Here is a 19,829-nt window from a genome sequence, read left to right on the forward strand (position 1 = left end):
CTCCTTTTTTTTTTTGGTACAAACATTTACCCTCCATTTCATCCCATTCAATAATTTGTGTGTACAAACTTTATCATTAAAGTGACCCAAAAAAAAAACCTTTATCATCATACAAAGCTACTTTGTAAGCAACATTTTAATTGAAAAAAGTACACAGAAATTTCTGATGGGCTTGATCAAATCTAATTGTGACCACGGTAGCAATAAGATTCTAGTCCATTTCATGAGTTAGAGATAATACAAAGTGAAGTTTAAGTAGCTCGCTCTTTCTTTTTTATGGAGATGTGATCGATATCGAGCGCAATTCTTAGTCCACTTAAATCCCTAACCTAATCCAATATTTGAAATTCATTGTGGATTATTTTCTAACTTAGTTGACTAATTTGGATCCCGCAAATTGAAGAGCCTTGGGTTAAAATCTTCAACATTGAATATCCTACATAAAATAGGCAAACCATTATTCATTGCTTGATGTAACTTTATAATTAAACGCGTATTGAATTACTTATTTCGTGATTAAAGGATTGCATCATAGTTTTGGACTCTATATGAGATATACCTATCACGTGATTTATACATTTATGTATTTATTTTGTGTGCAAGAATGAAAGATGTGATGTGCCACATGCAAATTATTATTTTATTTAAATAGGATGAGGATATGATACATATGTTTGTCGCCGTTCTTTGATTAATAGTAGCATCTAAAATCTTGTTTTCTATATGTTGAGTTGGATGGTTTTAAATCATGACAAATTTACCATTAATAGAATATTATCTTATATTGTATAACTATAACACAAAATCTAGTTATTTATTTTCCACAAATGGTTTTGTTTTATGAAGAATTCGATTTTCCAACTATATCACAATCCAATAAAGCATAAAGCTTACCCACTTAAGGTAAAAAAATTGTGATGTAGGAAAGTCAACTATTTTTTGGTAATTGTAAGAAAGTCAACCATCACAGTATAAAGCCCACTGACTTAACTATGCAGTGTTTCAATTTTATCGAAGGGCAAATAAATTGTTTAATGACATAGGATCAAATAGCAGTTGCAATCCCATTTAGAGAAGGGAAAAAAAAAAGAGTAAAAGCAAATATGGGTGAATTAGGCGAGTTGGTCAGGGCAGTTTGCCGCTAGCACCCAAGTTTGAGTATCCCTCCATATAGATTTATTTTTTTATTTTATAAGCCCCCTCCCATATATTAGATGAGTTTTATCAATTGTATTAGAAAAAGAAAAAAAAAAAAAAAAAGTAAACTTTCAGAAAAAATAATTAAAATTGAAACAAACTCAATACAATGAATGGGCCTCACAAATAAAATAGTTAATAAGGCTTAATGGGCAGATGCTCAGCCCAAGCCCAGTTTTCGCACCGAAAGGGAAAAATCGCGGGAAAATGCCGAACTGGAGAAGCAGCTTTTATTAGGGCACGCCCCCTTGAGTTGAGACTTGGGGTGATTTGGGGGCTACCATCAAATCGAAATCAAAGCCATGGAGATGAACGATGGCGATAACGAAGAGTTTGGGTTCTCCAGAAATTACTTTCTGGCAAAGGAGCTCCGTGGCTCCGGCAAGAGATCTCATTCTAAGCTCTCTGATATTGACGTCGTTGACGAACAGGTAATGCTGGGTCGCCTTCAATTCCTTCAAAATCTCCCATTTCTTTTGTTGTTTTAGTTAAACCTTGAAACTTTGGCTGATTGGTTATTGTTTGTTTTCTTCTAATGTGCAGGAACTGATTGCAGCAGCATCTAAAATCGAACCAAAACATGAGAAGGAGGTCAAGGAATTGATGAACAGTTATAAGAGTTCGTACCCTGAATGGGCTTTTGAGCTAAGGTATTCTCCTACCTTGTGATTAATCAGCAATGTCTCAAATGCTCTTCTCTTAAATTATCATTTGTGTAGATTGGGATCTAATGTAGGAAGGTTGCTTTCAAGTTAATTTTTGTGCCAATAGAGAAAATCAATTATCTTTCTGGCTTCTTATGCTACAAATTGTAGTGTTTTTTGTACTTGAGTATTGCCTATGGCAATTGGTGCCCTGATGCATTTATTAGGTGGGCAATGGGACTAGTATTTTTGTACCAGAAGGAATTGCATTGTTTCCTTTTAGCACTTGATTGACTTCTGGACTTGATGCCTGTTATTTATGAATCAGTTTCGACATAAATTGTAGTTTAAAGTTTTGAGATTTCCCTTTGATTTATTGTTTCTTAGTTATTAATTTGTGGGCAGGTGGTTTTGTCTTACACTTATCTCTTTGCTTATACTATTTGTATTGTTGTTGAACATCTATTTTGTATGTTCTTATTCACCCATTTTATTGTTCTTAGATGTGGTCTTGGCCTTCTTATGTATGGATTTGGATCGAAGAAGGCCTTGCTTGAAGATTTTGCTTCAACATCATTGACCGAGTATTCTGTGGTTGTTGTCAATGGATATCTTCCGGGAATAAATATAAAACAGGTATTAATTACTTGGGATACAAAATAGTCATAATTCATTTACCCATAATATCATGCTTACACATAAGAGCTTGTGCCCATTCCAAAGCAATATGCGAGTTTTCTGGATTTGCCAATTGTGTGGTTTATTCTTATTGGCAATATGATTTTTGATTCCTGCCCTACCATGTCATACGCAAGCTACAATGAACGTTGTGAACAATGTGCTGATCACCTTGAGTGCACTTAAGTTGTTCCGAGGTGGCCAAGCCCATCTTCCTTGTATGAAAATATGACAAAACCTGGAAGAGAAGAAATGGAAATAGACCCAAACCCAGGACAGGCATATGCCCTCAAGGCTAATTTGTGAACGGCAACATTCAACATTATCATTTCTGTTAACATGCTATCTAATGTTTGAAATATAGGTTGTGGCAGCCTTAGCTGAACTTCTGTGGGATCAACTGAAATCCAAAAGAAAGAATCCTGGGAGCTCTTCCAAAGTTCAACAGCCATTTAGTTCTAGATCCATGGATGATCTTCTTGCATTTTTGGATGAGGATAGGACAAACGAATGTTTTGTATGCGTTGTCATTCATAACATTGATGGGCCTGGATTAAGGGACTCTGAAACCCAACAAGTTCTTGCACAAGTTGCTTCTTGTTCCCATATTCGCATGGTGGCCTCTATTGATCATGTGAATGCACCTCTTTGTAAGTCTATTCTTGCTATAATTTGTTATATAATTGATAACAAACTGTCTGCATGAAACAAATGCTGCATCAAAGGATTGCATATGCCATCAAGTTTAATCACACCTTCTTTGCCTTTAATAGTGTGGGACAAGAAGATGGTTCACACACAGTTCAACTGGTGCTGGCATCATGTTCCTACCTTTGCGCCATACAAGGTTGAAGGAATGCTCATTCCCCTGATTCTTGCACATGGAAATACCACCCAAAGTGCCAAAAGTGCTACAATAGTTTTGCAGAGTTTGACATCCAATGCCCAGAGTGTGTTCAAAGTTCTTGCCGAATATCAACTATCTCATTCTAATGAAGAAGGTAAGTAGCTATAAAAGCCTACATGAACTCTTCGAAGCTTTAACCTTTCTAATCCATTGATCATACATTATCATTCATGTATCGATTTCTCAGGTATGCCCGTTGATAATCTGTATGCAAGCTGTCGAGAGCGCTTCCTAGTGAGCAGCCAGCTTACGCTTAACTCCCATTTGACAGAATTCAAAGATCATGAGTTGGTCAAGACCAAAAGGAATTCTGATGGCCAGGATTGCTTGCACATCCCTCTCACAAATGAGGCACTTGAAAAACTCATAGCGGAGCTCAGTCAGTGACTTGTTAAATTATTCGGGCCTCAAAGATTATGTAGATTTGAAGTCCTCCTGATAGTAGTGGCAATGATCCAAATTTCTCACTGCCTCCTTAGAAAGCTAGATAACTTGCTAAGATAAATCACGTGCGTGTTATTTTCACCTAAGGTTGTAAATATGAGAAATGACCATGTACGTTTTCAACATATTAAAGGCTATGGAATAAACGTGAAAGGATAGACATAAGCAATCTAAAATAGAGTATGATATTAGCACGTTATTGACTTTTAGCCTCTTCCTCTCCCTCTGGTCTTGCTTTTAAGCCGACGACTCATTGACCAATGCTCGAACCCTTGACCAGTGCTCGAACCTCTCAACAAGGGCTCGACCATCCTTAAGAAATTCTCAGATTCTCTCCAACGTGGTCGAGACTCCCGGGTGGTTGAAATTCTAAGAATCAAAGTCTAAAATGTCTTTATATCGTCCAATGTTTGGATATATTTCAAAATTTGCCGAGTAACAATGAGAGCTAGGGCTAGCTTTTCTCTTGCCTATCGTAGACCGAAATACATGGAAGCGTAACTCAACTGGAAAGACAAGGCGATTTGTTTGCGTTTACGTCTATAGCAAACCAACCAAACCGGATTTAGATGGACTTCTAACAGTGCGAGAAAACGACAAGAAGTCAACAACATTCAACCACCCGATTAATCTCCCCCAAACAAATCGAACAAAAAAGGGAAATAAGATATCGACTTTTCGTTTCAGAAGAAAAAAACACAAATTTGGCAATTTGGTTGTATATACCTCTATCCCGAGTCCTTTAAATCTCCATCCAATCAAGCATCGACACGTTTGATACAAGGGTAATTGCGCAATTCAATTGCAGGCATAAGTTCAATGGCTCATACAGAATTTGGCCCGCTTTTTGTGGCGAAGTGTGGCCGAGTGTCGAGACAAATCAGATGAAGCTCTCTCTCTCTCTCTCTCTCTCTCTCTCTCTCTCTCTCTCTCTCTTTCTCTAATTGCAGGAGAAAGTCCAAAAGGGTCCAAGCTGGCCTCTCCCATTCCCCTGTATAAAAAAACTGTGAATTTTTACTTGGTGTGAAAACCAGAGAAGCAGACCCGCTTCTCATCCATTTGATTGAATTGAACCCAATTAGTTCTCTGCAAATTCCAAAGAAACCCAGATAAGAAAGTAAGCTTCTTGAAGCTCAATCTCAAGCAATTGTGCAAAAAGTTTGGTTCTTGGGTGCAGGAGGAGGAGATGTGGGGATTTGGGGGTAGGTATTATTGGGGAAGAAAGAAGAGGAGTGATGAAATTGAAGGGATAGTGGTGGTGTTTGCATGGATGTCGAGCCAAGAGCGGCACTTGAAGAGCTATGTGGAGCTTTACTCGTCTATGGGTTGGAACACACTCGTCTGCCACGCCCAATTTCTCAATATGTGAGTTCCAATTTTTTGCCAGTTTTGATGTTTTTCTCTTCAAGGTTTTTGCTTTGCTTTTTTCCCAATTGGAAAATACAAGGTTTTTTTTTTTTTTTTTTTTAATATTTTAAGTAAGGGCGTTGTTTGTTGTTTACCTTTCTGGGTTTGACTAGTTTGCTATAATTGGGTTGCTCTTGCTTTTTGGGTCGTTGGAGGAACTTGGTTGCTTAGCATTTTGAGTGTTGCTGAGTTATTCTTTCCTTATTTGATTGATTTTGGGTGGGAAATGCATTTGAGCCCCCCTTTTCCTTGTTTGATGAAATCAGGAACTTGCAGTTGCCATTGCTGACTTTTGTAGTTTTATGATTGAGGTGGAGAGCCTATCCGGAATTGCAGTCCTTCTCCTCTAAATTTAATGTGAAGCTCCCAAAATAGAATCATTGACACAGTGCAATTTATATGTCGTTGATGAATGGACAATTCATAGAAATAGTATTTTTTTCACGGTCTGCAACTTTTTTTTTTTTTTTTTTTTAATATACTTTTTGGCACTATGGAAACATTCTTGCTATCAATAGCAATCATGTTACAAATGAAGGACTGCCGTGAAGTAAATTGACAAAATTAAGCTTTTGTACAAGCATATCTGAGTGTCTGAGGACACTTTCTTCCCCTTTTCCTGGAGATACATGGTTGTTTTATATCTTCCTCCCTGTGGTATAAAAATTCGCCTCAATCTTCAAATGTTCCAAAGCTCAACTTAATTTGTAGCTTTGATGGCTTGAATTCCTCAATATACTTTTGCAGAACATGAGTTATTATGCGTGGATCTGTCTGTTATAATGGCTGCAATCATTCAATTATGTACAATTGCTGCCTCTAGAATAGAAGGGCATCTTGTACTCATCCTTTTGATGTTGGACTAAGGTTTGATTTACATAATTCCTGCAGGTTCTTTCCTGAGAAGGCTACAACTTTAGCGACTGATATTCTGAATGAACTTCTTGAGGTTAGTTCTGTTATAGTTCTCCAACTGTAGCTTCACAGGGACTAAAGGTTCTGTTTATTGATTAACCTACCCTTAGAACTTGTGTTTGGGATATGATATTGAGGAACCTGTCTGAGATCCAAAACCATATTCATTTAAGTAGAAGTTTCACAATTCCTGAAAGTGAAAATGACTGCCATAGTTGTATGATCTGTTTCCATAAAAAAATTGGCATTTGTAAACAAACATCCTGAATTTTTGTCATGGTATGATTTTCCGGGTAAAGCTAATTGCTTTATTTTATATCTTAAATGCAGGAGTTGAAGATTAAGCCTTGCCCTGTGGTCTTTGCCTCTTTTTCTGGTGGTCCAAAAGCCTGTATGTTCAAAGTTATTCAGGTAAACTCCTTTTAGTATTGTATGTTCCTATTTTTTCATATGTTCTATGTTGAAAGGATTTCTCTGGTTCATGTAAAGTAGCATCCTATTGATTGAGGCGATGACTGCATGTTTCGTTTGTGCAGATAATTGAGGGAACTTGTGAAGCAAAACTGAATCTGGTGTGTAAATTTTTTCTTTTGCATTCCGTTAAGGATAATTTAACTAATCAAAAGAATAAATAATGTAATTTTGTTATGGATTATAAATTTAAAAGACATTGATGCATCAAATAAGGGGACCAAAAAGAATATGTTGTCATTCTCATTGTTTGTCCATCAATAGATTTTAGGTAATTGTTTATGTTTTTATGTTAAGGGCAATATAGTGTGTTCCATTTCATAATCTTATTAATTTTCATTTTTGGCTGTGAAGGATGATTGTCGACTGGTTAGGGACTGTATTTCTGGCCACATCTATGATTCCAGTCCAGTGGACTTTACTAGTGATCTGGGTACTAAATTTGTTCTTCACCCAACTGTCCTGAAAATATCCCATCCACCGAGATTCGCATCCTGGATTGCGAATGGCATTGCTTCTGGCCTTGATGCCCTCTTCCTCAACAGGTTTGAGTCACACCGTGCCGAGTATTGGCAGACTCTCTACTCCACTGTTGTAAGTTACTAGTTACACTCCAGGTTATATTCTATTCTATTTTAAAAAAATTCATATTTGTTTCTCTTCCATTTATTCAGTATCATTCTTATTCAGGGCATGCAGGCCCCGTATCTAATCTTATGCTCAGAGAACGACGATCTCGCTCCATTTCAAGTTATATATAATTTTTCTCAACACTTACGAGAACTTGGGGCTGATGTTAAACTAGTAAAATGGAATGGCTCTCCTCACGTAGGTCCGCTTCTAAACCTAAACTTAAAGACCAAGTAACAAATGCTATTCACTGTATTTAGAGCTTTCTTACTAGTAAAATGCTTATTTAGAGTAAATATACTAAATCCTACAACTTGATTCAATGCTGTGACTCACAGGCCATTACAAGCATTATCCAATTGATTACAAGGCTGCTGTAACTGAGCTCCTTGGTAAAGCAGCTGGAGTTTATTCTCAAAGAATTCGACGACTGGAAGGAGAAACATTGGGTATGCAGGCAGCACACGATGAGATTATTGACAATGAACCGATGAGTAGTCTCAGAAAAGCTGCTGGTGGCTCAAATGGGTTTCGAGGAGTCACTCTGGCATCCAGTGATCACTTCTTAACGCCCAGCTCGATGGAGTATGATGGAGGCAGAGATGTTGGGTCCATGCAAGACGAGCGCAAGGAAGGTTTGATTCACCTGCCTAACCCGCCAACGCCAACCATGAATGCCCACGGTGTCCTTGGTCAGATCCTTTTTGACGTCTGTGTTCCAAAAACTGTTGAGGATTGGGATATAAAATCATCGTCGGGCTCTTTGAATGGGAACCGCCGTTCATTGGCTTCAAGAAGAAGGCATGCCCCTTTTAATCCAATCAAGTGCATACGTCGGTCAAGATTATAGAATGGTATAATTGGGAAAATTTTCTTATTTCTTTTTGTAATAAGGAGGATGATGATCTCTTTCTCCTACGTAAAAATGTACAGTGGCTTCACTGAAGAACCTTAGGTGGGTGATGAGAATCATTGTAATGAAAATTAGAGGAACTTGTAAATGTACAAAAAGAAAAAATAGATAAATTAATAGTAGTAATAATAATAATAATCTTCTGGCCTTTGTTGAATCCTATTCACTTTGTGTAATTTAAATTCCAATCTACCTCTTCATGTCAAAATATAGGGAGCTTTCATTTTTAGAATACTATTTCAAAACACAAAACAAATAAAAATAAATAAATAAATAACAGAAAATAAAAGAAAATATGTTTTTGTTTCTTCAGGCAAATGAACTTCCTTGAATATCAACTCTCCTTCGAAAGTCAAAACAATTCTGAATCGGTGAATTTTGCTTGAAGGAGGGATGAAGATACTGTTGACCGGCGCCTCCGGTTACTTAGGAGGCAGATTGTGCCACGAGCTGCTGAAACAAGGCTATTCCGTTCGCGCCTTGGTCCGCCCAACCAGCGACCTCTCCTCCCTGCCTCCACCGTCACCAACCGGTAACGGTGGCCTCGAACTCGTCTACGGCGACGTCACCGACTACAACTCCCTCCTCTCCGCCTTCTCCGGCTGCGACGTCGTTTTCCACGCAGCCGCCGTGGTTGAGCCCTGGCTTCCCGACCCCTCCAAGTTCTTCTCCGTAAGCTCCGGCTTCTCCCAAAATCTAATCAAAATTCAAGTTTTCACGTTTTTGTGTATTTGATTCGTAAAGTTCGTTCCTTTTCAATCTCCGATCCCGTTAGGTCAACGTCGGGGGTTTGAAGAACGTGCTGCGAGCGGTTCGAGAGACGAAAACCGTACAGAAGGTCATCTACACGTCGTCGTTTTTCGCGCTCGGACCGACCGATGGCCACGTCGCCGACGAGGCTCAGGTCCATCACGAGAAGTTCTTCTGTACGGAGTACGAGAAATCGAAAGCTGCCGCCGATAAAATCGCGCTACAGGCCGCGCAGCAAGAGGAGCTGCCGTTGGTGCTGCTTTATCCCGGAGTAATTTACGGGCCCGGAAAGCTCACCGCTGGAAACGTCGTCGCTCGGATGATCGTCGAGCGGTTCAACGGCCGATTGCCTGGATATATAGGCCCCGGTAACGATAGGTATTCGTTTAGCCATGTCGATGATGTTGTGGAGGGCCATATCAGAGCTATGGAAAAAGGTCGAACAGGTGAGAGGTATCTGCTAACAGGTGAAAACGCATCGTTTAAGCACGTTTTCGATGTAGCAGCTGTGATCACTCAGACGCAGAGGCCTAAATTTGGGATCCCATTGTGGTTGATTGAGGTGTACGGATGGGCGTCTGTTCTTTTCTCTCGAATTACAGGGAAGCTCCCTCTGATTAGTCCTCCGGTATGTAATGTGGTGTTTGATCTTGTTGTTTATGATAATGTTTGTGTTGTGCTCGAATTTTAGGGTTTTGATTTTGTTGTGGTTGGTTCATCTGGTTTGCAGACTGTTTATGTTTTGAGGCATCAATGGGCATATTCATGTGACAAGGCCAAGCAGGAGCTGGATTATAGTCCCAGAGGATTGAAAGAAGGATTGGGGGAGGTGTTGCCTTGGCTCAAGAACTCGGGCTTGATCAAATATTGATCACATAAACTTTGACGAGGGTGTGGTTTGTTGTTTGCTTTATGTGACTCCAGTTAACTAGTAAACATTTTCAATTTGATGGGATGTGGCGCTAAAGAAAGATCATCAGTTTATTGATATCAAGTTGGGTGTTTTTGGTGTGTTAACTTCTCTTTCAATAAGCATGCATTCCATGTATTCGTCGTGGTGAAATGATGCCACCATTGGTAGTTTATGTGCACGTGGATGAATTTTGACCCTTAATATGTCGTGAGTTTTACATGCATTGACGGTCGAAAATTGCTTAGTTACATAAGCGATTCACCTATTCTCAAAAACAGTTTCACCAGTTGTAGAAGTTACAAAATCATTGGGCAGCTCAAAACAATTGCAACAGTGGTAAATTTTGAAAATTTGAATTTGACCCGTTGGATCGGATTTGAAGCTTAATTGATTGAGTCGTACAGTACAGCAATGAAAGGAACACAAGCAAGCAGGCCCTTTGATTGATGTATCACAAATTCGCAATTAATAAGCGTAACTTTATTTTAAATGATAGGAACTGTACATGAAAATAAAAAGAGATATTTAAACAATGAATCTTTTCAATTTCCGAAAATTGAGAAGAACATTACAATGAAACCCCAAATTGCTGCTGCTGACCGATAGGAAGGAGGGTGTTTTAAATAAGGACTTTGCCACCATTTCACTTTCCTTCCTCCACCAAAAACAAAAAAAAAAAACAAAAAAAAAACAGAGAGCAAGAGAGATAGGAGAAATTTTCTGTTTGGTTCTAGGGAAAAATGGTGGCCGCCAAGTTATCATACGAGGAGTCTCGACGGCAGAGGATGGAAGAAAACAAGAAGAGAATGGAGGCACTGAATCTGCCCCAGCTTGCTCAGGCTCTAAAAGCCCCATCCTTTCCTAAACCCTCCCCTGTAAGTGAGCCTAAACCTTAAACCCCTCCTTCTCTCAGCATCTATCTCTGTTATGCAAAAACATCTCACTCTGCTTTATCTTCCATTCTCAGATGAAGCGAGCAAAGCCTCAGACAGTCGAGAAGCAGATGGTTGTGGTGAGGAGGTCCTCTCGCGTCGCAAACCTGCCTACCCCTGTTTACAAAGAAGTGGGTTCTTTCATTTTCCATCTAGTAATTGTTCAAAGTTTCTTTCTTTTTGGGTTTTGAGTAACAAAGTTACAATCTTTAGTGATGTTATGAATTGTGACAGATTGCTGTGGATCCATTGAGGATGCCCAGAAGGCATTCTAATTCGAAGCATAGGGATTTTTCGAACCGGATATATGCTTCAGATGAAGCAAGAGCTGAGGCGACAGAGAGAGCCGAGGAATTAGAGTCGGGTTTGGGATCCGATCACCCGACCTTTGTGAAACCCATGCTCCAATCACATGTCACTGGTGGATTCTGGCTGGTAAACAAGTCGCTTTTCTTTAGATGCTCAAAATGTCACCTTTCCATTGTATGCTTCTTATGTATTGGTATGAGCATGATATTGTTTGTCAAAAGGGCACATGATTTTGAACAGCATATTCATCCTGTTTGGCTTCTATAATGGCCATAATCTCGTACCTGCCCTGCTCTGTAACTGATTTAAGGACCAATTTACTCAGTAATGGATGTTCTGTCATATTCGAAATTGTAAACTATGTCTTTCTAGGTGAATGGTTATCACCTACTTGATTAGCCAGGTCTGGTTAGAGGGATCCCATTATGCTGATCACCCGTTATCTATGGATATGCTGCCTGCTTCATATTGTGCTTGAAGAGTCAATTTGATTCACCAGTAGAGGGGTACTTGTAAATGTTGTGTCTAATTTTGGCAACAGGGTCTTCCAATCCATTTCTGCAACAAGAACCTCCCAAAGCGCGATGAATCTGTGATATTGGTAGATGAAGATGGCGACGAGTACCAGACTGTATACTTGGCCAATAAACGAGGACTCAGTGGTGGGTGGAGAGGGTTTGCAATTGCGCATGAATTGGTGGATGGGGATGCATTGGTTTTTCAACTAATCCGGCCTAAAACATTCAAGGTGATTGATTGCTAAATTTTGATTTGGGGACTCAGGGATACATGAGAAATGGTGTTTGAGCCAATGGTGGAAATAAGTATATTGCCTTCAACAGATACAAATTATTCTAACTAGATAAGTGCCAGACGAATCATGTGCTGCGTTTATCAGACCATCCCATTACTTTGTTTTCAGCTTTCAGTTTCTATTTTTGACTTTATGTGCTTGTATCATCATTTCAGGTGTACATTATAAGGGTGGAAAGAACTTAAGAGGGCAACAAGATTACTATTGAACTTTTGGCTCAATGTTGGGGATTGTTTTGTGATCATTCTTGGAGAGAGGTAGAATTTACGTATTGGTTCTCTCTTTCTTTTGCAGCTTATGCATTGACCAAAGAAATAGCAATTTGTGACCTGATTTCTATCGCTTCGTCGTCATTTAGACCACGAATGGCACTAAGAATTGTAAATGTACATTTCTTATGTACTTCCTTGACCTAGTCATAGATTTACCCTTTGGCTTATGGATTCCAAATTCCATACGCTAGATATTGTCTAAAACTCTATTGACATACCAATCACATGGTTCCTTCTGCTGTGAGATTGAGATAGGTTAAACAATCATATCAAAAGAAAGGCTTGATTGAAATAATTGCAAAACCACCATCTATATATATATATATATATATATGTATGCCAGTTCTGGTTCTTTGTACATGTTTTGTGAAAAATAAACAAAAACAATTTTATGTGAAAAAGGAAAAAAGAACCAAGACAGCTATATGTGCTTCAGAACCTGAGGTCTTTCCATTGAAAATGGCAATCACAGCCACCCCAATTCTTTACAATCGTTCTTCCAGCAGTTTTACAAGTTACCGGAATACTACGTTTTTTTGTGGAACCAAGTTACTAGACCCGGACTAGAGAGGGTAAATTTGAAAGTTTGAATTTGAATCGTCTGATACGATTTGACGCCAACCGATTGACTGCTACAGCAGTAAAAGGATAAAACTACGTCCGTACATTGGATCACAAGTCACAAGCATAATTTAAGGATAATAATAATAATAAACTTCAAAATGCGATTCGTCTATTTCTCAAACCAGTGGGAACTTAACGGTCGACTCGCAAGGGGTTATTTTAAATGTAGACTTTGCCACCATTTTCCTTCCTTCTTCCACTCAAAACTGAAACAAAAATCAGAGACAGAGAGAGACAGAAATATTTCTGCTTGGTTATGGGGAAAATGGTGATGGCCAAGTCCAAGCTGTCCTACGAGGAGTCTCGTAGGCAGAGATTGGAGGAAAACAAGAAGAGAATGGAAGCACTGAATCTGTCTCAGCTTGCTCAGGCTCTAAAACCACATCTTCTCCCAAACCCTCCCCTGTAAGTAAGCCTAAACCCTAAACCCCTCCTTCTCTCAGCACCTATCTCCATTATGCAAAAACATCTCACTCTGCTTTATCTTTCATTCTCAGATGAAGCGGACGAAGCCTCGTACCGTCGAGAAGCAGATGGTTGTGGTGAGGAGGTCCTCTCGCGTCGCAAACCTGCCTACCCCTGTTTACAAAGAAGTGGGTTCTTTCATTTTCCCTCCACTACTTGTTCAAAGTTTTTGTTTTTTAAAAAACATATGAAAGTTTCAATCTTTTGTGATCTTACAATTTGTGACAGGTTGTTGTTGATCGAGTGATGATACCTAGAAAGTCCTACTCTAGTAGGCACAGGGATTTGTCGAACCGGGTATATGCTTCGGATGAAGCCAGAGCTGAAGCCATGGAGAGAGCTGAGAATTTAGAGTCTGGTTTGGGATCCGATCACCCGATCTTTGTAAAAACAATGCTCCCATCTCATGTTTCTGGTGGATTCTGGCTGGTAATCAAGTCGCTTTATTTGCTCACAATCTCACCTTTTTCACTTTATCATGTTACTTTTCTGTGTTCTTTTGGTGTGGCATTGTCTGTTTTGCTAAAATCCCACATGTTTTGAACACTGTAGTTTACTTTATTTGTGCAATGTACTGCTCCATAACCAATTGAAGGACCAATTTACTCCTTAATGGATGTTCTATCCGGTTCCAAATTGTAAACTAAGTTTTTCTATGGCAATGTACTGCTTCATATTGTTAATGGATATTCTATAGGTATGTTATAGGGCAACGTACTGCTTCATGTTTTTGGTTACAGTGTGCTGCTTCATATTGTGTAACTATGTAGGAATAGTCAATTTGATTCAACAGTAGATGGCAACTAGTAATGACTCTATCTAATTTTGGCAACAGGGTCTTCAAGTCCAGTTCTGCAAGGAGCACCTCCCAAAGGGTGATGAAGTTATGACATTGATAGATGAAGATGGTGACGAGTACCCAACAATATACTTGGCCCGGAAGACAGGACTCAGTGGTGGATGGAAGGGATTTGCAGTTGCTCATGATTTGGTTGATGGGGATGCATTGGTTTTTCAGTTGATTCGCCGTACAGCATTCAAGGTAAATTATGAAGATACATACCATTTCCTACATTTATTAAGACCTTCCTCCTCCGGTTTTACTTTTAATCTTATGTACTTGTATTGTCTTTTCAGGTGTACATTTTAAGGGTGGGAAGGCCTGAAGATGGCAACAAGCTTTAACTATTGTGAAGTTGGGTCAATGTTGGCGATTGTTTTGTGATCATTCTTGTAGAGCTTACGCATTGACCACAAATTACATTTTCTTCGAATTGTAAATGCATATTTCTTATGTACTCTCTTGACCCTCGGCTTATGGATTCACAAATGATCATATATATCTGAAGAAAAGCTTGTAATTTCTCATACCGTAAGCTAGGCTTCAGCTTCAGTGTTGATTATATATGCAGACCATGAAACGAGGCAGTCAAATTCTGTATGCATTTCACCACTTTTACCAGTTACTGGACCAATAGACCATGTTCAAAGTCACAAAGTGGAATGTTGGGCCAAATTGTGCAGACCAGCCCAAATCTTTCATCATGTTTATGAAATAAAATATTTATTATCATCGGAAAATCGAAAAATTTTACTTGCTTAAATTTATTTTTCTCCCTCCACAATTCTCTGCTTGGTTCTTGGGAAAATGGTGATGGCCAAGCCCAAGTTGTTATACGAGGAGTCTCGGCAGCAGAGCTTGGAGGAAAATAGGAAGAAAATGGCAGCACTCAATCTGCCTCAGCTTGCCCAGCTGGCTCATCCAGCCCCTGTACGCCAACCCCTCCTTCCCTCATCACCTCTCTCTCTCTCTCTCTCAAAACATCTCTCACTCTGCTCTCTCTTGTACGATCACTTTCTCAGGTGGGGCTCGCGAGGCCTCGTACGTTCGAGAAGCATCTTGTTCAGGTCCGGAGATCCACTCGCGTCTCGAATCATTCTTCCCTGGTTTACAAAGAGGTGGGCCGATTTCATTTTTCCCTCTACTAATTGTTCAAAGTTTCAATCTTTATGTCTTCCGAATGAAGAAAAAAGGAAAAAAGAAAGTTGCAATCTTTGGTTTTTCACAGGTTTTGATGAACGAGTAAGAATGCCCAGAAGGTCTTACCGCTCTAGTTGGCAGAAGGGTTTGTGGAACCGAACAAACGCTTCTGCTTCAGATGAAGCCAGAGCTGCCGCATTGCATGAAGCCCAGGAATTAGTGTCGGGTTTGGGATCCGATAACCCGACCATTGTGAAAACGATAATCCCATCTTATATCAGTGGTGGATTCTTTCTGGTAAAACATTAAGCAAGTCAAGTTGGTGAACCAGTAGAGTGTAATTGTAAGGAGTAATTTATCTATCTGATTTTGACAACAGTGTCTTAAAAGACAGTTCTGCATGGAGAACCTCTCAAAGGGTGATGAAGTTATGACATTGGTAGATTTGGACTCTCTGCTGGATGGAAAGAATTTGCATTTGCTCATGATTTGGTGGAAGGGGATGCATTGGTTTTTCAATTGATCCGGCCTACTGCATTTAAGGTGATTGATTATTATCACATTTTGATTTGGGGGCTCAGGGATGCATGACTTTTATTTTATTTTTTATTTTATATAATTTCATTGATTATGTTGTCTGTTTAGGTGTACATTGTAAGAGTAAAAAGATCCGAAGGCAGCTCAGCTGGATCAGCTTAGGTAATTGGTTTCTGATCATTCTTGTAGAGGTTGAATTTATTTATTGTTTCTCTCTTATTTTTCTCCAACATGAAAATAACAATTTATGATCTGGGTTTTGTGCCTTGACCTAGTCATAGAATTACTTATGGATACAGAAATTCTATACTTAAGATATTGTCTCAAACTCTTTAAGTATTCTATAAAGCACATAGCTTGTTCTGCTGAAGTAAAATGGAACAATATTGCCACCTGAGACCAGATTTAGTATCAGAATTACTCGGCCTTCAAGATATACGTCTGCCATGATCACATGTAGAGTGGCAGTTAGTTACTACATCTATAAATAAAACAACTTGCGTAGGCAAAGGACCACAAATGAGGGCATAGGGCATGCATCTGTCTGTATTTATGTAGAAAACATGTAGCTTCTATTGGCTTGACTGACATACTGTGATGCGAGTACACAAAGTTGTCTTCACAAGTGACAAGTGAACGAATTTTTGGTTGATAGGTCTCTTTCAAAAATCCCTAAGCGGCCTATTTTGTCTTCAAATGGGTTTTCTTCCTTGTAGAGATTTTGTTGATCTTGATTCTCTCATCTCTCTCATTTCCCATTCTCTTACAACCCTTTATTTTTTGCAGGTAAAAAGAAGTTTGGGGATTAGGATAAGACTTGCATATGTTTTGCAGTGAGCTCTATTTGTTCCTAGAAAGGTACATGTTTTGTCTAATAGCAAACACTACATTGATGCTAATTTCCACTGGTGTCCCTGAAGAGATATATGACCCCATGATGAGCAAATATGAGTGGAGAGGACAGCTAGGACAACTATATTGCATGTTATGAGCATGTGGGTTCAAAGCCTAAAACTTTATCGTTGCAAATGGCAATCAGTGCAAGTAATTGATTTAATTGCCAATCACAACAACCCAATTCACTATATGCAGGACTTTTCCTTTTCACCACAAAGTCATAGTACTTTCACTCTTTGGCTTATGGTTTCCCAAACTCTATACGCTATATATTGTCTAAAACTCTATCAACATATCAAGGACATGGTGTGTTCTACTGTGAAAAAATACTTTAAAAAAGTAAATTAAAAAAAAAAAAAAGAGAGGATACAAAACTGTAATTTATTAATGCGAGCTTCCTGGGACCATATGTGATGTCTTTATATGAACCCATAAGTAAAGGGCAGCTACTACATCTCTAACCGAAATAACCTTCGTATACAACGGAACACAAATGAGGGCACAAGATCATGCATCCGTCTCTGTTTATAATGTAACAATGCATGTTGTAATGGCTTGATTGACATGCTGGGATGCATTGGCACGAAGTTGCTTTTCACGTAAGTGAACAAGCTTATGGTTTTAGGTCTCTTTCAAAATTCCAGAAGCAACCTATTTTGTCTTGCAATGGCTTTCTTCGTTGTTTACCTCAAAAAATTTGAAGCCATGATCAAATACGAATATATGTTGTCTATTTTAGAAGATTCATGTGCTTCAGAACCTGGCAACGAGGACAAGCAAATGAGCAATTGACTTGATGCCAATCACAGCTTTGCTTTTTCAAAATTCAAATAACCTGTCACAAATTCCGGCGGCATTAACACATTTCACCAGTTTTACAAGTTAATAGGCCACTACAGACGTAAATTTTGAAAGTTAGAATTTGAACCCTTTGAGATTTGATGATAATTAATTGATGAGTGCTCTAGCATCAGTTTTACAGCAGTTAAAGCAAAAACTAATTGCACGTAATCAGTTTGAGGATAAAGATAATATATAGAAATTCTCATTCCCTATAGTTTTGACTATCGTTTGTATTGAAAGAAAAAAAAAGGTAATACATGAAAATGAATAATTAACAAAAAGGAAAAAAGAATGTCTGCTGCTGACTAATCCGCTTCCAACTGTGATGCCTCCATTACTCAATGCAGTGGAAAGGAACTTAACGGTCGACTACCAAAGAGGGTTTTTTATTTTTTATTTTGCCTCCATTTCCCTTCTTTCTTCCATCCAAAGAAAAATAGAAGAAGAGACAGAGATCTTCCGTTTGGTTCTCGGGAAAAATGGTGGCGGCTAACTCTAAGTTATCATACGAGAGCTATTTTCAGCAGTGTTTGGTGGAGGAAAACAGGAAGAAAATGGAAGCACTCAATCTGCCTCAGATTGCTCTGCAGGCTCATCGATCCCCTGTAAGCCAAAACCCAGCACCTCTTTCCCTCTTCACCTATCTCTCTCAATCGACGTGTCTCCCTCAAAACTTAGTTCAAGACAGCTCTCATCCCACTCTGCTTTCTTTTGTATTCTCACTTTCTCAGGCCATGGCATTAAAAATTGTATTTTTGAGTTGGGTTCTTCTGGGCCTCTGAAATTAAAAGACAAAAACCAAAAAAGCTGCAAATCTCTAGTGTCAGTGATGTTATGATTTCTCACAGGTTTTTGTTGAGGGAGTATTGATGCCTGGAAAGACCTACCACTCTAACAGGCACAAGGATCAGAAGCTTAGGTAATTTATTTCAGATCATTCTTGTAGTGGTTGAATTTACTTACTGTTTCTTTCTTGTTTTTCTCCAACATAAAAATAACAATTTATGATATGGTTTGTTTCTGTCTCTTGACCTAGTCAACTTATGGAAACCCAAAATTCTATACTTAAGATACTGTCTCAAACTCTCTTAATATTTCTACCAAGCACATGGCCTGTCCTGCTGTGATCAGATTGGGATAAGTGAGAATTCGGGTGCAGAGTGGGTCACATCTATTCTAGCTAATTTGGCTATGTACATTGCATAAAAACAACATATTTGTCCAGTGAGGTCTCAGAATTGCTCAGCCATCAAGATCCACCTATGCCATGAGCCTATGTGATGTCTTTATCTATAAATGAAACAACTTGCGTACGCATAGAAACCGTGTGCCTTGTATTGGCTTGACTGAAACTGTGATGCAAATGCACCAAAGTGGCCTTCACGTTAGTGAACCAAATTGTGGTTTATAGGTCTCTTTCCAAAATCCATATGTATCCTATTTTGTCTTCGAATGGCTTTCTTCCTTGTTTAATCCTCCTATCTCCTCCCTCCCTTCTTTGTATTTCCCTTTTCTCACTCAACCGTTTTACCTTTTACAGGTAAAACAGTTTGTCTTGAGATAAGACTTATGTTGAGGTCAGTCGCACACGCGTTCATGGACTGATACTAGCCATGAGGTACATGTTTTGTTTAACTGGAAATTCTACATAGATACCAATTTCAGGTTCTATGGACAGTTGTAGTTTGAGCAGATGAGTCAATCATCCCCAATGGTATTTTGTGTCACTCTAGGGATATGTATGAACACATGATGAGCAAATATGAATGGACAGGAGCTAATTCTTATCTTTAATTTCCCCCTTTTCTCCATGTATTCATAAAAAGAAAGACAGCTATATGGCATGTTATGGGCATGTGGGTATTCAGAGCCTAAAACTTTTCAATAGCAATCAATACAAGCAATTGACTTCATTGCCAATCACAGCACACCCCATTTTCCTTAAAGCCAAGATTTTTTCCCATTTCACATCATATATATATTATTTATTTATTTATTTTCTGTTTTTAATCCAATTCTTCAACATGGGCAAGCAATGACTAATCTAAGCCAAGTGGTGAGCTGTTGCCGTGGGTGAAGGTTTTATTTTTGTTGTTTTTATATATTTTTCTTGCGGGACAGACAAATGGACACACAATACTACTTTGCCTGCCAAAAGGGCTTTTAGCTTTTCCAGCTTGCAAAAAAGCAAATAAATCGAACATGTCTTCTACGTCTGTGACATGTCATGTATGTATGAATATTGAATATGAATGAACGAGCTCTGATTGTTTACAGCACTGCCTA

The 19,829-nt window shown here is 38.8% G+C and overlaps 6 protein-coding genes and 1 long non-coding RNA gene across 8 annotated transcripts; all 7 read left to right on the forward strand.

Annotated features, from left to right (window-relative positions):
* Nucleotides 1-1,418: 1,418 nt before the first annotated feature.
* On the forward strand, nucleotides 1,419-4,002 carry ORC2 (origin recognition complex second largest subunit 2). The gene is made up of 6 exons (XM_008221985.3): nucleotides 1,419-1,628; nucleotides 1,741-1,847; nucleotides 2,345-2,477; nucleotides 2,884-3,169; nucleotides 3,293-3,520; nucleotides 3,614-4,002. The coding sequence occupies exons 1-6, from the start codon at nucleotides 1,500-1,502 to the stop codon at nucleotides 3,811-3,813; spliced, it is 1,083 nt and encodes a 360-aa protein (XP_008220207.1). The 5' UTR covers nucleotides 1,419-1,499; the 3' UTR covers nucleotides 3,814-4,002.
* Nucleotides 4,003-4,708: 706 nt separating this feature from the next.
* On the forward strand, nucleotides 4,709-8,368 carry LOC103320320 (peptidase, S9A/B/C family, catalytic domain protein (Protein of unknown function DUF829, transmembrane 53)). 2 transcript variants are annotated; one of them, XM_008221986.3, is made up of 7 exons: nucleotides 4,709-5,235; nucleotides 6,169-6,226; nucleotides 6,523-6,603; nucleotides 6,729-6,764; nucleotides 7,018-7,257; nucleotides 7,354-7,495; nucleotides 7,632-8,368. In XM_008221986.3, the coding sequence occupies exons 1-7, from the start codon at nucleotides 5,057-5,059 to the stop codon at nucleotides 8,141-8,143; spliced, it is 1,248 nt and encodes a 415-aa protein (XP_008220208.2). In that variant the 5' UTR covers nucleotides 4,709-5,056; the 3' UTR covers nucleotides 8,144-8,368. The 2 variants fall into 2 exon arrangements, with proteins under 2 accessions (XP_008220208.2, XP_008220209.2); XM_008221987.3 differs by having other exon boundaries at nucleotides 4,713-5,235; nucleotides 7,363-7,495.
* A 92-nt stretch (nucleotides 8,369-8,460) lies between these two features.
* On the forward strand, nucleotides 8,461-9,973 carry FLDH (NAD(P)-binding Rossmann-fold superfamily protein). The gene is made up of 3 exons (XM_089045232.1): nucleotides 8,461-8,878; nucleotides 8,982-9,584; nucleotides 9,687-9,973. The coding sequence occupies exons 1-3, from the start codon at nucleotides 8,600-8,602 to the stop codon at nucleotides 9,825-9,827; spliced, it is 1,023 nt and encodes a 340-aa protein (XP_088901358.1). The 5' UTR covers nucleotides 8,461-8,599; the 3' UTR covers nucleotides 9,828-9,973.
* A 486-nt stretch (nucleotides 9,974-10,459) lies between these two features.
* On the forward strand, nucleotides 10,460-12,277 carry LOC103320322 (B3 domain-containing protein Os06g0194400-like). The gene is made up of 5 exons (XM_008221990.2): nucleotides 10,460-10,744; nucleotides 10,837-10,932; nucleotides 11,036-11,236; nucleotides 11,652-11,858; nucleotides 12,080-12,277. Exons 1-5 carry the CDS (start codon nucleotides 10,610-10,612, stop codon nucleotides 12,107-12,109), a joined length of 669 nt encoding a protein of 222 aa, XP_008220212.2. The 5' UTR covers nucleotides 10,460-10,609; the 3' UTR covers nucleotides 12,110-12,277.
* A 295-nt stretch (nucleotides 12,278-12,572) lies between these two features.
* Nucleotides 12,573-14,653, forward strand: LOC103320323 (B3 domain-containing protein Os06g0194400-like). Its single transcript, XM_008221991.2, has 5 exons — nucleotides 12,573-13,225; nucleotides 13,318-13,413; nucleotides 13,514-13,714; nucleotides 14,121-14,327; nucleotides 14,423-14,653. Exons 2-5 carry the CDS (start codon nucleotides 13,318-13,320, stop codon nucleotides 14,468-14,470), a joined length of 552 nt encoding a protein of 183 aa, XP_008220213.2. The 5' UTR covers nucleotides 12,573-13,225; the 3' UTR covers nucleotides 14,471-14,653.
* Nucleotides 14,654-14,799: 146 nt separating this feature from the next.
* On the forward strand, nucleotides 14,800-15,969 carry LOC103320324 (B3 domain-containing protein Os03g0184500-like). The gene is made up of 5 exons (XM_089046961.1): nucleotides 14,800-15,056; nucleotides 15,149-15,246; nucleotides 15,356-15,563; nucleotides 15,646-15,809; nucleotides 15,912-15,969. Exons 1-4 carry the CDS (start codon nucleotides 14,934-14,936, stop codon nucleotides 15,787-15,789), a joined length of 573 nt encoding a protein of 190 aa, XP_088903087.1. The 5' UTR covers nucleotides 14,800-14,933; the 3' UTR covers nucleotides 15,790-15,809; nucleotides 15,912-15,969.
* Nucleotides 15,970-16,590: 621 nt separating this feature from the next.
* On the forward strand, nucleotides 16,591-19,337 carry LOC148919610 (uncharacterized). The gene is made up of 2 exons (XR_016124500.1): nucleotides 16,591-18,462; nucleotides 19,084-19,337. It is a non-coding gene; the product is annotated as an uncharacterized LOC148919610 (long non-coding RNA).
* Nucleotides 19,338-19,829: the final 492 nt, after the last annotated feature.

This window comes from Prunus mume, linkage group LG2 (assembly GCF_029339155.1).
Source record: "Prunus mume cultivar Tortuosa linkage group LG2, ASM2933915v1, whole genome shotgun sequence".
NCBI lineage: Eukaryota > Viridiplantae > Streptophyta > Magnoliopsida > Rosales > Rosaceae > Prunus > Prunus mume.

Excerpts from the sequence above, each read along its gene's own strand:
- LOC103320324 (XM_089046961.1), top strand. The coding sequence starts at position 14,934 with ATGGTGATGGCCAAGCCCAAGTTGTTATACGAGGAGTCTCGGCAGCAG. Across the intron at positions 15,057-15,148 it reads AGCTGGCTCATCCAGCCCCT|GTGGGGCTCGCGAGGCCTCG; the intron begins GTACGCCAACCC and ends TCACTTTCTCAG. Across the intron at positions 15,247-15,355 it reads TCCCTGGTTTACAAAGAGGT|TTTTGATGAACGAGTAAGAA; the intron begins GGGCCGATTTCA and ends GTTTTTCACAGG.
- FLDH (XM_089045232.1), top strand. The coding sequence starts at position 8,600 with ATGAAGATACTGTTGACCGGCGCCTCCGGTTACTTAGGAGGCAGATTG. Across the intron at positions 8,879-8,981 it reads ACCCCTCCAAGTTCTTCTCC|GTCAACGTCGGGGGTTTGAA; the intron begins GTAAGCTCCGGC and ends CGATCCCGTTAG. Across the intron at positions 9,585-9,686 it reads TCCCTCTGATTAGTCCTCCG|ACTGTTTATGTTTTGAGGCA; the intron begins GTATGTAATGTG and ends TCTGGTTTGCAG.
- LOC103320320 (XM_008221986.3), top strand. The coding sequence starts at position 5,057 with ATGTGGGGATTTGGGGGTAGGTATTATTGGGGAAGAAAGAAGAGGAGT. Across the intron at positions 6,227-6,522 it reads TTCTGAATGAACTTCTTGAG|GAGTTGAAGATTAAGCCTTG; the intron begins GTTAGTTCTGTT and ends TCTTAAATGCAG. Across the intron at positions 7,496-7,631 it reads GAATGGCTCTCCTCACGTAG|GCCATTACAAGCATTATCCA; the intron begins GTCCGCTTCTAA and ends TGTGACTCACAG.
- LOC103320322 (XM_008221990.2), top strand. The coding sequence starts at position 10,610 with ATGGTGGCCGCCAAGTTATCATACGAGGAGTCTCGACGGCAGAGGATG. Across the intron at positions 10,933-11,035 it reads CTACCCCTGTTTACAAAGAA|ATTGCTGTGGATCCATTGAG; the intron begins GTGGGTTCTTTC and ends GAATTGTGACAG. Across the intron at positions 11,237-11,651 it reads TCACTGGTGGATTCTGGCTG|GGTCTTCCAATCCATTTCTG; the intron begins GTAAACAAGTCG and ends TTTTGGCAACAG.
- LOC103320323 (XM_008221991.2), top strand. The coding sequence starts at position 13,318 with ATGAAGCGGACGAAGCCTCGTACCGTCGAGAAGCAGATGGTTGTGGTG. Across the intron at positions 13,414-13,513 it reads CTACCCCTGTTTACAAAGAA|GTTGTTGTTGATCGAGTGAT; the intron begins GTGGGTTCTTTC and ends AATTTGTGACAG. Across the intron at positions 14,328-14,422 it reads TTCGCCGTACAGCATTCAAG|GTGTACATTTTAAGGGTGGG; the intron begins GTAAATTATGAA and ends TTGTCTTTTCAG.
- ORC2 (XM_008221985.3), top strand. The coding sequence starts at position 1,500 with ATGGAGATGAACGATGGCGATAACGAAGAGTTTGGGTTCTCCAGAAAT. Across the intron at positions 1,629-1,740 it reads TTGACGTCGTTGACGAACAG|GAACTGATTGCAGCAGCATC; the intron begins GTAATGCTGGGT and ends TCTAATGTGCAG. Across the intron at positions 2,478-2,883 it reads CGGGAATAAATATAAAACAG|GTTGTGGCAGCCTTAGCTGA; the intron begins GTATTAATTACT and ends TTTGAAATATAG.